Genomic DNA, 13,336 nt, shown 5'->3' with positions numbered 1-13,336 from the left:
TTCAGCATCATGGCTGAGCATTTCCACCCTTAAAATGTTGTGTACTGCTGACAGTGACAAAAACCAGATTCAGACAGCAGGAGTGTGTCACATAAGAAACCTAAGGAACCAATCAACTTGCACGGTTGGGCACGGTCATTATCCTTCTTCAGAATTAATTTCTGGTCCGGACATGCATGGCTGAATTACTTCAATAGTAAAACTTGCCATTGTGTAGTGTAGAGTAGTTTTAAAGTCTTATAGGTGAGCTGGTGTGCACGAGCTGCAAAAACTGTGCTGAGATGGGTGAACACATGAGAGACTCCGTAGATCCACATAATATACACTAAAGTGTAGAGTTACTTTTAAACCATTTTAAGGCAGGATGGGATTACTTTTTAAAACAAGAAAAGCACTCAGAGCGCAGTACTCCACCCAGGCTGCTCAGTCGTTGTATTATCTCTGATGGATGAAATCTTGAAAAAATTTGTGGCAGAAATAACGACAACACAGAATGTGTCCATTTAATATAGATGTACCCACAAACAAAATGACCTTGCACTGAGCACAGGTGTGTGTTATGCATGTGTACGTTATGTACAGACACCAAATCACATGACCTAAATATGTAGCGGGTGGCGGGAATTGATGGGACTCAGAAACACCCCCACAATTTAATCGTTCCTTGTATCATTTCTGATGGATAAGTCCTGATAAGTCCTCAGTGGTGCATTTGTAGTAGGATCACAACCATGTGATCATCAGCAGGCAGCTGATGTAGTGTTCACTGGTTGTCATGGTTACAGTGACGCTGTGCTGCTATCTGGCAGTGATACAGAAATCTTTAACAAATCTGTGGATCCAGACTATAAGTTGCATCACTGCCAAAATCTAATCACTTGGTCCTTGTGTCATTTCTGATGTTTCCTGATAAGAATCATCCATATGCATTAATATAATCTATAATCAGCTCCCAACAGACCACACACACTCACGTAATGACAGTTAGCAAACTGTCATGTGCAATTAACCCAAGAGCAATTCATTTGTGTATATATTCTTAAATTTTTGTGTTTTTAGTATCCTGGCATGTATTTTTTTCTTATTTTTTCTTATTTATATTGTATATACAGTGTATACATTTTATATTTTGATTTATAGATGTGTTCTCTTGCTTTTCTTACTGTCACTTTGCTGCTGTGAGGTTGCAAATTTCCTCTTGTGAGATGAATAAAGGATTTTCTATTCTATTCTATTCTATTCTATTCTATTCTATTCTATTCTATTCTATTCTATTCTAATCCCTTTTTCAGTAATGTTGCGCACAGACAAACAGAAGGACAAATGTATGCCGACTGTCACATAACTCTGCCATTCCCTGGCGGAGTAATAAATTGATACAAAGAGATGAATGTTTCGGGGTTTAATCAATGCTTTAACAGCTGCACATAGTACCTGTCTGACAGCTTTCCATTTCCAGTTTGAACCCAAGGGAACTCTTTGCACATCTATTTCACAAGGCAGGTGTTCAGGAGAGGGCAGAGTATATCCAACAGGTCCACAAACGGATTCCTGCACACTGTCTAACTTGCATTCATAAATTTATTGGTACAATGTTTCGGTACTAGACCTTCATCAAGTGATTTTAAAAAAAGTACCCTTTAGTACAGTTTGAGAAGTCACTGAAAAAAAATCTGTTTTGCAATTAGTTTGTGTAGCATAGAGCCCATGAGTGTGTTGTGATGAATCTACCTCAAGTGTATCATCCCACCACCCCGGGGTTTTGAGAGATACATTTAACATCAACACTGCCAGCTATTCCAAAGCAGGCATGTATGTTCTTCAGAAGCACTGGGCTTCCCTCAAAGGGTCAAATGCTGTATATCTTCCTCCAGATTGACTCTATAGGAGTGGATGGAGACGGGGGATGGGCAATAAAAGTGATAAAGTGTCCCTTTCTCAGTGGCTTTCACTATCACAATTCTACTCCGTTTGTTCTTATTTTGCTGAGACTCCTTTTTGCAGTTTTTATTTATCTCTTTCTCTATGTTTTTCTTTGTTTTGCCGCATTGCTATTTATTTATATCTGTATTTCTAGTTTATCGTGCTGCTCTCATTGGGGCTACACCTGCACAGCATGCTGGGAGCTTTATGTAACAACAGGCCAGATGTTCTAGTGGTGGAGCTGCAGTTAGGTTCTGCTCTGGTTCAGTCCAGACTCACTAGTTGCTAATGTTGCATTTCAGTACTTTTATTTAAAATTATATTCGTCAAATACATCAAACAAACAACGCTATCTGTAGGTGGTGGCTTTAATTTCACAACATAACTGCTTATGATTTTACTAGTTCAGCATTAAATTCATAAATACAGTTGCTTATCTAAGAAATTAAAGTTGCTTGAGGCGCTGCTGACTAGTTATTTAACATATAGTGAAAAAGGAATCATCCTGTGCTAAAGTGTAACAATGTATTATACATTACTTGTACCAGTTCCAACAACCTATTTCTCATCCTAGAACATTTTCCTACCATCATGTTTCACCAAGGGCATTTCAAACTGCACAGCCAGGGGCAGGAAAATCCCTTCAAACTTTGCTTGAGGGATAAGAGCCCAGAAGAGAATAAAAACCCATGCTGACGAATGCAGATGTTATTTAGAACAAAGCCCTGAAAGACAATAGAAGCCGGTGCTGTGCTGTGCCACGCAGGAGAATAGCAGGCTATGGGAGATGGCAGGCTGATTGCTCTGTCAATGGGGACTGAGGTTGTCATATCAGCAACGAGACCTGATAGCATCGCAGACGTCAATGTCTCTCCTCTCATTTTCTCTCTGATGTTCTGTTCTCCTTTCCTGTCCTCTCTTCTCCTGTCGCCCCCTCGTCCCTTCTCATTTCCTCTCCTCCCTCCTATGCTCACCTGTCCTGTACTTTCCTCTCTCCTGCCCTTTCTTCTCCTTTCCTAAGGCATCCTAGCTTATCCTCACATGTCCTCTCTCTTTCCGTCTAAACCTTGTCTGTGACTCAACAGAATATTATCCCATATTCCTCTTAAATATCATATCCCATGAAAAGACCCAAATCAATGCTGGATAGATTCTACTAACAAAACTCCTTTCCTCTATGGCATAGATCTACAGTATTCTCCTAAAACACACTACACTGCACCACTGAATGACAGTTAGTTTACTTTTATTCAATCCTATGTTCTCTGCCCAATGTATATCAGTCCTGGGTTGAAATAGTCCCACACGAGAATTTTTTACTGGTGTTTGAGCAACATTTCAGAGCCTACATTTTTAAAAGTTGCTCTACCAACATATTTACAGTAAAAATGTTCAATAGCTATATACACTATTGTTCAAAAGTTTGGGGTCACTTAGAAATGTTCTTATTTTTGAAAGAAAAGCATTTTTTTCAATGAAGATAACATTAAATGAATGATAAATCCAGTGTAGACATTGTTAATGTGGTAAATGACTATTCTAGCTGGAAACAGCTGATTTTTAATGGAATATCTTCATAGAGGTACAGAGGAACATTTCCAGCAACCATCCCTCCTGTGTTCTAATGCTACATTGTGTTAGCTAATGGTGTTGAAAGACTCATTGATGATTAGGAAACCCCTCTGCAGTTATGTTAGCACATGGATAAAAGTGTGACTTTTCATGGAAAACATGAAATTGCCTGATTGACCCCAAACTTTTGAACAGTAATGTATATAATGTGAAAAAAGTCCCTTGCAGTGATGAAACTACAGAGATTTGTTGCTTCCCCTCACTATTTTAGTTATATGGCTTTAACTTTACAGTAATGGTTCAGTCCCAGGATGCTTATTAACATAAATAAAGAAAACAATCTAAAATACTAACTGCATTGCACACTTTTTGTTCAGCACCAATGACAGACAAAGCTAGCCACTAGATGCCAAACATTTTACAACATTTGGCCATTGAACAAACACCAATGTGTTGGTGCAGACCAAAACTGAGCTAATGGTAAACTGGCAAGAGGCACAACTGTTACATGGTAACAACATCACGCAGTACGAGTTGTGTGTTAATCATTTGACTATGAAGAAATATAATATTTCAAATGCCCGTAATGTTACACTTGTAAAAGACTTCTGTTCTCAAAAGGCCACAAGTGCTGCCTTGTAAAATCCACTAAATACTTCTGACCTGCCTGTAACTCTGTAGTGTAGATATCTTACATTCAGCTACTTTGTAACTTGGTAGCTGCATAGTATTAAACACAGAAAGGCAGATATATAGTACAATGCAATGCACAATATGTTAATGGCCTACTTGAAAAGGGTAAATAGATACCAGACCAACAAAGAACCTTGACGAGAAAGTAATACAACTGTACAACAGTGCAGCTTGTGAGCCACTTGTAATTCTATTATTTTCTACTACACATTATATATCATTTTAGTTATGGCACTTGTGCTCTAACCAGATTCCCCATCCAGCTGAGCCAAACTATTTGACAGCATGCCAAGCATCCATAACCAAAACACATTGTTACTTTAATTAGCATGATGATGTATTCATTTGGCGTGCGTTCTGCTTTACAGAGTCAAGACAACATCCTCTCTTCCATCCTTTCCATCTCTCTCTTTCTCCCTCTTTCTCCCTTGGGGAAAGTGATGGGGGATGGGAGACTCTGGAACGCTCATGACAGAATCTGCTCTTTGCATGGGAAGGCGAGTGAGCATGGGTGAGTGAGCTAAGGGAACAAGAGAAAGGCAGAGAGAAACGCAGACAGAAAGAGGGGAGAGAGAGAGAGAGATTGTGTGTGAGAGTACAGTATACTGTATACTGTCCAGTGGGAAGCTTCTGAGCGCTGCTTCGCCTCATTTCACAACCATAGGTCTCTCTGGTTCTCTTCCTGTTTATTTTTTTTGTTTTGTTTTTAGCAAGTTTTATTGTGTTTCCACAGCAGGTTATGCATGGCCCATAATGGAAGGCCAATCATTCGTACTGCTAGTGAACTGCACTATATTACTAAATCAAATAAGTTAATTGTATACTATTTATATACTACACTTTCAGTCACTTTTTGAAAGAAGTGACTACAGTTTTCTGTTATTTCCTTGATGAAGTTTTTTCTCCAATTCTAGTTTTGTATGACAATATATTAAATCCTCTGTATTTCAGTTTTATTACAGTGCAGAACTTAATTATTCCATCTTTGCACAGAGCTGCAATATACCAGGCAGGCTTCAGATTGTGTTTGCAGACTTGACACAGTGTGCCGGGTTGTCACAAGTTTAAACAGCCAGGTTGCAGTCACTCAGTCTGTGTTTACTTAATGATTTCCTTAATTTCATGTCACTTAGGACACCCAGATATCCTGCCACTTATTATTGTTTGTTCAGACTGCATTAATGTGTACAGGAGGACAGGAACATGAAAGGCTCGGGCCTCTGTCATGTCTGTGTGCAGCACTGCTACTCTCTCTGAGGGCTGAGATCCTATAGCCTCCAGGGACATGGGGCCTCTCTGTGGCTCTGACCCCAGCTGGTATGCAGGGCTCTCTAGCACTATCAGATAAACGACCAGGATGTGAGGTGTGAGAGTGTACATGTGTGGTAGAGGAAGAGAGGAAGGGTGGATGGAAAAAGGAAATGGAATGTGATCAATCAAAGCTAATTCTAGGTCAATGCGCTTCATGCTGAACACCGGCCACCATAGATGCTAACATAAATGCTAACCAGAGACATGCTACATTTATTTCACCAGAACTGATGGGAACAGTGGAACAGCCTCCATCAAGTAGCATTACTGGAACTGTCAGATACAGTTGTGGAGCTTGATAATAATATTGGTGAGGGGATCCCTGAGAATGGGCTGCACAGTGTGGTAGTGGTTAGCACTTTCGCCTTGCAGCGAGAAGATCCCTGGTTCGCGTCCCGGCTTTCCCGGGATCTTTCTGCATGGAGTTTGCATGTTCTCCCTGTGCATGCGTGGGTTTTCTCCAGGTACTCCGGCTTCCTCCCACAGTCCAAAAATATGCTGAGGTTAATTGATCATTCTAAATTGCACCGTAGGTGTGAATGTGAGAGTGATTGTTTGTCTGTGTATGTAGCCCTGTGACAGACTGGTGACCTGTCTAGGGTGTCCCCTGCCTTCGCCTGAGTCAGCTGGGATAGGCTCCAGCCCCCCTGCGACCCTAGTGAGGATTAAGCGGTGTATAGATAATGGATGGATGGATGGATGGATGGGATCCCTGAGACAAAAATAGCCTAAGAAAGGGTCTTTTGACTAAATGTTTTTGTATTCCCAAATACAGGAAACCATGTAGAACCCAGGGTGTCCTTTAATTTTGCAATTTAATTGCGGGGGAGCCCAAATAGATGGCAGAGCAGCAGACACCTCACAGCCCTGGAATAGCTGCATCTCAGTGGGAGTCCCTCCTACTAGGCAGCCAGTATAATTAGCACTGTCAGAGGAGGTCCCTGAGCAAATGACACAGTCTCCCCAATCCATGAGGTGAACGCCGTCACAGCAAGGAGGATGAACTGGGATATTTACAGGGATGCCTAAATATGGGGAGACAAATAAACATGACACTTGCTGCTAATTTCACTGGTATATGTGTGGAATGAGGCCTGTCATCTAGAAAGTACATAACAATCCGTCTGTGGTGAAAAAGTGTCTGATACCTTTACAAGCGATTGAGGGTAAAGGTGTGAAAAAGAAAGTCATGGCTAGGATGGGAAACATCACTTCCTGTAATGACCCCCTCCCGCATGCCCCCACCCCCCAACACTCCTAGCTACCGAGCAGAACCAAACACCCCTAGAGGACCGGAGGAGCAGGGAGAAAGGAGAAGTGGAGCCCCGGGTGTTCTGTGGGTCACCCCATCACAGACAGCTGATGCCTGCCTGTAGGATACACAGTGTCTGGGTGGGTGGGGGTGGGGGTCCCTGAACCATCATTACTGTACTGCTCAGGGACTCACTGAAGCATTGAAAGCCAAGCTAGCTGATAGCTCCAGAGGATTCTTCCTAATAGAACAAATACACCTGCAGCCATGCTTAGTTGTAGTCAGGATTTGGCGTGTGTGTTTTTGTAGGTAGAAATGTTAGAAATAGTGTTACGGCTGCAGCTCTGACAAGCTTTCAAGGACATAATTCAAAGAATGAGCTGTAGATATGTAGAGCACAGCCTTATGGACTTGTTTGGAAAGTGACTTTTGATTGGTGCAGCACATCTTCTACATCCACACACACAGGCCTGCTAAGAATGAGCAGGCTAAGAGAGAGTAGTTAATTACATGCAAGTCAGCAGCGCTGGATTTCCATCCACACTCTCTGTAGCACCTCCAGTGAGATGACAGCAAGTTGGCAAACCCTGCAGCTGGAGGCTTCTCTCTCCCTGTCTCCCTCTCTCCCTCTCTCTTCTCCATCCCTCCATCCTCCCAGGATTCCCTCTGTTAGATTACACACTTCGATGTTCAAACTGCCACTTTCCAGAAAAGCTATCCAAGCCGCTGTGGGATTGGACCGTGACTGCGACAGTGGAAATGCATGAGCTATAGGGGTGGATGTTGCAGTGTGGGTGTTTGTTTCCGACACCGCTGGAAATGCTACAAACCGTCCAATGACAAGTTAATCCGCTGCAGTTGTACCTATGCCAGGGGCTGAGCATATTAATGCTGCTTCAGGATATGGTATGCTTGTGTGATTCATAGGTAGAGAAAGTGGGAATTTACTGTTTTGATGACTCATGATGAGTCACCTTGTATGTATAGACAAAGCACATTAAAACCAAACCAGGATGGTGTTGGTGGATCAAAGGCTGACAGAAAACTTCACTCTTGTGACATAAAGGAGTCATGAGGTGTAGTCAGATTGTCTAAACAAATATCAAAATGGTGCTTTGGTTTTAAATTCACCTTATCTTTGTCAGTTATTAATGCAGTTTAGCCCAGCTGGTGGGATAAACTCCCAGGGAGCCATGCTGGAAACATACTGCGATTCTTGTACAAATTAGGGTGCAAGCAATCGACACAAAGACCTCTTTGACCTCCCAACATCTTGCATCCATTCAGCTTGTGTGGACTGCAGTAAGAGTTACCTAACATTATGATGATTATGATGAGGCAGTCAGTCAGTCAGTCATGTCTGTGTCAAACAACAGGCCCTTCTGCCCATGCTCAGTCATGACAGGGCTTTGACATCACTGTCAGACTAAGAGTGACTAAAACTGACAATCCCCCCTTTTTCCTCAGAGAAAGAGAAATAAGGAAAAAACACGCGGCTATTGGGGAAGAGGAAGGGGGGAGACAGTGAATAGGGAGAGAGGGAGGGAGGGAAGGAAGGAAGGACTCGATGAATCACACAGCACGCACCGCAGCGGCTGAGGTAGCCGTGTCTTGGAGTCCATGAGTCATGTTTATCATGCAGCAGCACTGGGCAGGGATTGCACAACTTTTCTCTCCATTAGGGAATGCTGCCTTGGTGCAAATATTTACCTGATGATGGAAAACAGCAGCTCGAACGCGTCTGAAAGAGCTGTGAGTGACAGTCAGACTTTACACTGAAGCCACGTGCAGCGCCAGGCATCCCTGCTCCTGCTGCGGTCTGATGTTCAAAGAAATCAGCCAAAAACGCATGATCTGCTGGGGTGCGAGCATGTGCATCGTTTCATTGAAAAACTACAAGAAAATCAACAGGATGGAAACATTTAAGGCCACCGCCCCGAAATCCTCCTCTGTCTCTCCTCTCTCTCTTCATTAGCAGGGCTTCCCCCAAGAAGAAGAAGCACTTCTTTTTCTTTAATTAACGACACATCGACTGAGTGTGTTTTTAGAACCAGGTCAAGGCGGCGTGAATGTAATTTCCCACCATAAAGCAGATTTATGGCTCCGTACAGTAAAGGTTACAGCAGATGATGGCGGTGGGAACACTCTGGTCCACCTTAAAAAGTAAAAACCCTCCAGTGGACAGCGCCGTGGTGCTGAAACAGCTCCGAGCGACATCTGTACACAAGGAAGGGGGCAGGGAGGAAGAGGAGGTGCTGGTGGTCTACAGAGACTTTAACGTTACAGTCACACACACACACACACGCCATCGCAAGAAAGGACACCTTAAATGATCTTTCCAGTGTCATATTGTGTAATGTCGGTGACGTTCATGGGGAAAAGGTTAAGCAATTTGGCGTGCTTTTTACGTGAAAATGGCGGCCGTCGCTGCTAACCCAGCCCATTATAGTACAGCTAGAGCCACAACAAAGTAAAGGGGAAAGAGGTTGGAGTGTGTGCCGCATTACAACATGACACCCAGTCGGTGAAATAAAGTAGAAGAAGCCAAGAAAGCTGCCCCAATCACCTCGCTACCAAACGGCTCATATGCTTTAGCTTCCAGAGGCAACAGCAGCATCTCCTCCAAATATCTAAGCTAATAACAACTCAGGGTTTATTCTCCACCACCGACACCTCCACCTGCTGTTTTTCTTACTTTAACATCGACTGTTCCTTCGCTTCCTCCTTCTTCTGTCGGTCCATGACACCGAGGATGATCTTCCTCTCCTCCTCGGTGAGGTGGCTGAGGTCCGGCATCTCCGGCATGGCGCCGGCCGCTGAGGGAGCAGCGGCGGCGGCAGCAGCAGCAGCAGCGGCGGCAGCGGTGCCAGGGCCGCCCCGGGGCCCGTGCGGAGCAGACATCTTTTACACACAGTGGCTAAAAAACGAGAAAGGCACCGTCAACCAGCAGCATCGTGGGCGACATGTATAAATATTCTCTCTCTCAGTGTGTGTGTGTTTCATTTAAAAGATTTCTAATTGCAGGAAGCACCGCGGCTTCACATACAGGCGGCATGACATCTTGGTTAGCATGCATATATGGCACCATGCAGCAGGAAGAAACACCAAACTGTCATATTTTTAGCCGATTAAATGCTCATGATGAGGTTGTCAAATGTGCTGCAGCCGACTGAGCGTTGCAGGGAATATTCAAGCTGCTGCAATTTACACATGATCTTTTTTTCCCCTTTCTTTCTCAACACTCAAGATTAGAAACAGATGCCCTTAAAAGAATCAAGAGGCTGTACATGCTACAACCTTCAGGTATTCCAAACACAAGCCTCCATCCTTCCAACTATCCATCCATCCAGGGATAAAAAGTAGAAAAAATACACAGGATTAAAAAAAAAAAAAAAAAAAAACACTCTTGCCTTTTATTTTGCAGTCATGTTAAATCCTGTCTAACCCATCGCTGCCATCCTTTAGAGGGGTTTTACTCGCATGTTGGAATAAAAAAAAAAGATGCCCAGTGCGTCCTTGTTTGTTTTGGAGTTCTTTAACCCTCCTCTGTCACTCCGGTTAGCTCGCCTTCCTCCAGGTTGGTAATTCTTGGAGATTTCTTGAATGCACAAAAATGGATGCAATGAGAGAGAGAGAGAGAGAGAGAGAGAGAGAGAGAGAGAGAGAGAGAGAGAGAGAGAGAGAGAGAGAGAGAGAGAGAGAGAGAGAGAGAGAGAGAGAGAGAGAGAGAGAGAGAGAGAGAGAGAGAGAGAGAGTGAGAGAGAGAGAGAGAGGCAAAAAAGAAAAAAGATCCAGCAAGGAAGAAGAGGCGGAGCGATGGAAACACGTAGAAGAATAAAGCCGAGAGGACGTGCTGGCTGTTCATTGACAGCAGGCGAACAGCAGCCGCGAAAACACGGAGTGGAAGCGCAGCTGGAGCAGAAGCAGGAAGAGCATCGTGCATATTTCATAACCAGATCATGAGCACAGTGGGAGGAGGGGGGAGATGTGGAGATAAATAGGGAGGATGACTAGTGACGATGGCCGTAACTGCAGGTGTGGCAGCGGTGCAGGTCAGTGGTCCGATGCGCTCCACGGCGCACACAGGCTTTGTTGCCAGCTGATGTCAGAAATTCTGTGGCTGCTACAAGAAGAGAAAATATATATATATATATATATATATATATATATATATATATATATATATATATATATATATATATATATATATATATATATATATATATATATATACATAAATCAAGCTACAACAGTTACACAAGGCCTGTCAGCTGTGTTGATGCACCTCAGTGTGAAAACAACGTGATTTTTTACTCTTATTGGAGTCACATTTAGGCAAACGAGGCTAAAAAAAACAAACAAAAAAAACCCATTTCAACTTCTCCATGGTTAGCATTTTTTTGATTGGAGAGATCTGAAGACACCCAGCTATATTAATCTACAAGGCCAGGTGAAATAAAGAGGTTACTCAAGCTCCAAGCATATAAAGGCCTGGATGACTTGTGATTTTCTTCTTAATTCAGACAAACTGAATTTACTCTATTTGTCATTGCCTTGGCTTCCAGCACCACTGTGGGGAAACTTGGGCATGTCTTTTAACTCACACATAAAACAAGTCTTTAGAATGACCTTCTTTCACCTGCAAAATATTGTCAGAGAGATGCTGAAAAACTAGTCAATGGATTTGTAACTTCCAGGCTGAATTCCTTAATATCAGGATGTCCAAATAATTCTCTGAAAAACCTCCAGCTGATACAAAATGATCTGACAGGTAGCAAAAAGAGAGTTCTTCTTTCTTCCATATCAGCTGCTCTTCACTGTAAAAGGAACAGAAACTGAAGTGCTTCTTTTGACATACGAAGCTCTTAATGACCAAGCTCCATCTTATCCTAAAGACCTTTTCACACCATCATTTTTCCCATAAAACATTTTGTTCTCAGATTGCATGCTTACTTGTGGTTCCTAGATGTTCCAAAAGCAGAACAGGAGGAAGATCCTTCAGCGATCAGGCGCCACTGTTGTGGAATCAGCTTCCAGTTTGAGGTTTGGAAGGCAGACACCTGGTCTACTTATAGACTACTATAGGTCTAAGCTGCTGGGTAACTACCCATGATGCATTTAGGAGCTCTCCTCCACTCTTCATATATTATATTAAAATGTCACTAATTTTGTGTCTTTTCTCTCCTGTAGTTTGTTTTGTAAATTATTCCCATTTGATGGTGTTAAATAACTGATGGTACAACTAGAGGACAGAAAGGTGGCGAAAACAGCACAGGGGATTGTGGGAAGTCCTTTTCCAGACCTGAACTCAATATACATGGGCCAGGTCCAGAGGAAGGCCCGACGTACTGCCTCCGACCCCACCCACCCAGGAAATGGACTGTTTGTTCCGCTTCTTTCGGGTAAACGTTACAGGAACATAAAAAGTCTAACTTCCAGACTGAAAAAGTTTTTATCCCAGAGCTGTCCAGTCCAGTCCAGCACTGGACTGCATCTTACTCTCATCCTACTGCTCATGTGCACTAACTCTGTTTACATATTTACATCTTCTGAGTATTTTATTTGTAGATAGTGTGCCTTTTTCTATTTTCTATCTATAGCTGGGAGTCACCAATCGAAATTTCGTCGTGTGAAAACATGACAATAAAGATTCTTCATACACTATCATGTTTCTGTCATCCCTGCTGCCTTGCACACTCCTCCATAGTCTCATCCAGAAGCTCACTTCAATCCTGATCCTGCTACACATTCCTCAGGTTTGACCCCGACTAAATATCCCTCCTCTTTATCCCCATCTCTATCCCAAAGACAGTCCTCTAGCTGCTCTATCGGGCTGCAGTGTTGATCGGATTTAAAGGACAACATTAAGAGGATAGAGCCTCCACCTTATTGAGCCTCCAAGTAAATTAGCACCAAGGCAGAGGGAAGTTGAGTTTGAATTTGAAATGATTCAGCCCATTGTTTCTTCTGAATGACATGCAAGCAATAAGTTCAGAACTTTATTCTAAATATAGATCGGAAAACAGTGTAATTCTGATGCATGTATAATTTAAGTGGTGTGTTATGTTAACTGGCTCATTGAGAAGTGGATACTTATGAGAAAAAAATTCTACAATGGTTTTCTAGCAAGTAATAAAAACAATAAGCCATGGCTTTCTTTTAGGCTAGTTATTCTTAAAAAAAAAAAAAACAAAAAAAAAAAAACAAAACCGGTTTCACTGTTCAGTACAATCCCTTAGCTAACTTAACATTGGTAATAATACACTTTCCACATGTCTCAATGTCCAAATATTCTTTTAAAGAAATGTTCACCTGACTAGCTAACACTGACATTTTTTTTCCACTTTTTGGAGATATTGGCCATGAACTCACTTCACCTTAATGCTCTTTTGTTTTCACTGCACAGCTAAATCCATCACTTTTCATGTGTACTGTTGAGACCAACACTATGAATGTCCTCGTGGTGAGACTGTCCACAAGGGTCAACCAAACCTAGTTTCTTTGAAGCATCCTGAGACTTTTAATCCATCTCTAATAGTTTTAATAAAAAAATCCAGCATATTCTTTAAAAACCCCATTTCATGA

At 42.4% G+C, this 13,336-nt stretch overlaps 1 protein-coding gene across 36 annotated transcripts in view; it reads right to left on the bottom strand.

Moving 5' to 3' along the window:
• The window catches only part of rims2a (regulating synaptic membrane exocytosis 2a), a 150,410-nt gene extending 140,059 nt beyond the window's left edge, over positions 1-10,351 (bottom strand). For 14 of the 36 annotated variants that reach the window (XM_055013389.1, XM_035945564.2, XM_035945549.2 and 11 more), the window contains exons 1-2: positions 10,162-10,348; positions 9,447-9,668 (exon numbers count right to left, since the gene is read on the bottom strand). In XM_055013389.1, coding sequence (XP_054869364.1) covers positions 9,447-9,652 — 206 coding nt within the window. In that variant the 5' untranslated portion in view covers positions 9,653-9,668; positions 10,162-10,348. Of the gene's footprint in view, positions 1-9,446; positions 9,669-10,161 lie in introns of all 36 variants that reach the window. The other 22 variants (XM_055013381.1, XM_055013384.1, XM_055013385.1 and 19 more) reach the window with 3 other exon arrangements.
• Between the last annotated feature and the right edge of the window lie 2,985 nt (positions 10,352-13,336).

The sequence above is a fragment of the Amphiprion ocellaris genome, chromosome 9, assembly GCF_022539595.1.
Source record: "Amphiprion ocellaris isolate individual 3 ecotype Okinawa chromosome 9, ASM2253959v1, whole genome shotgun sequence".
Lineage (NCBI taxonomy): Eukaryota > Metazoa > Chordata > Actinopteri > Pomacentridae > Amphiprion > Amphiprion ocellaris.
This window is presented reverse-complemented; position numbering and strand designations above follow the sequence as displayed.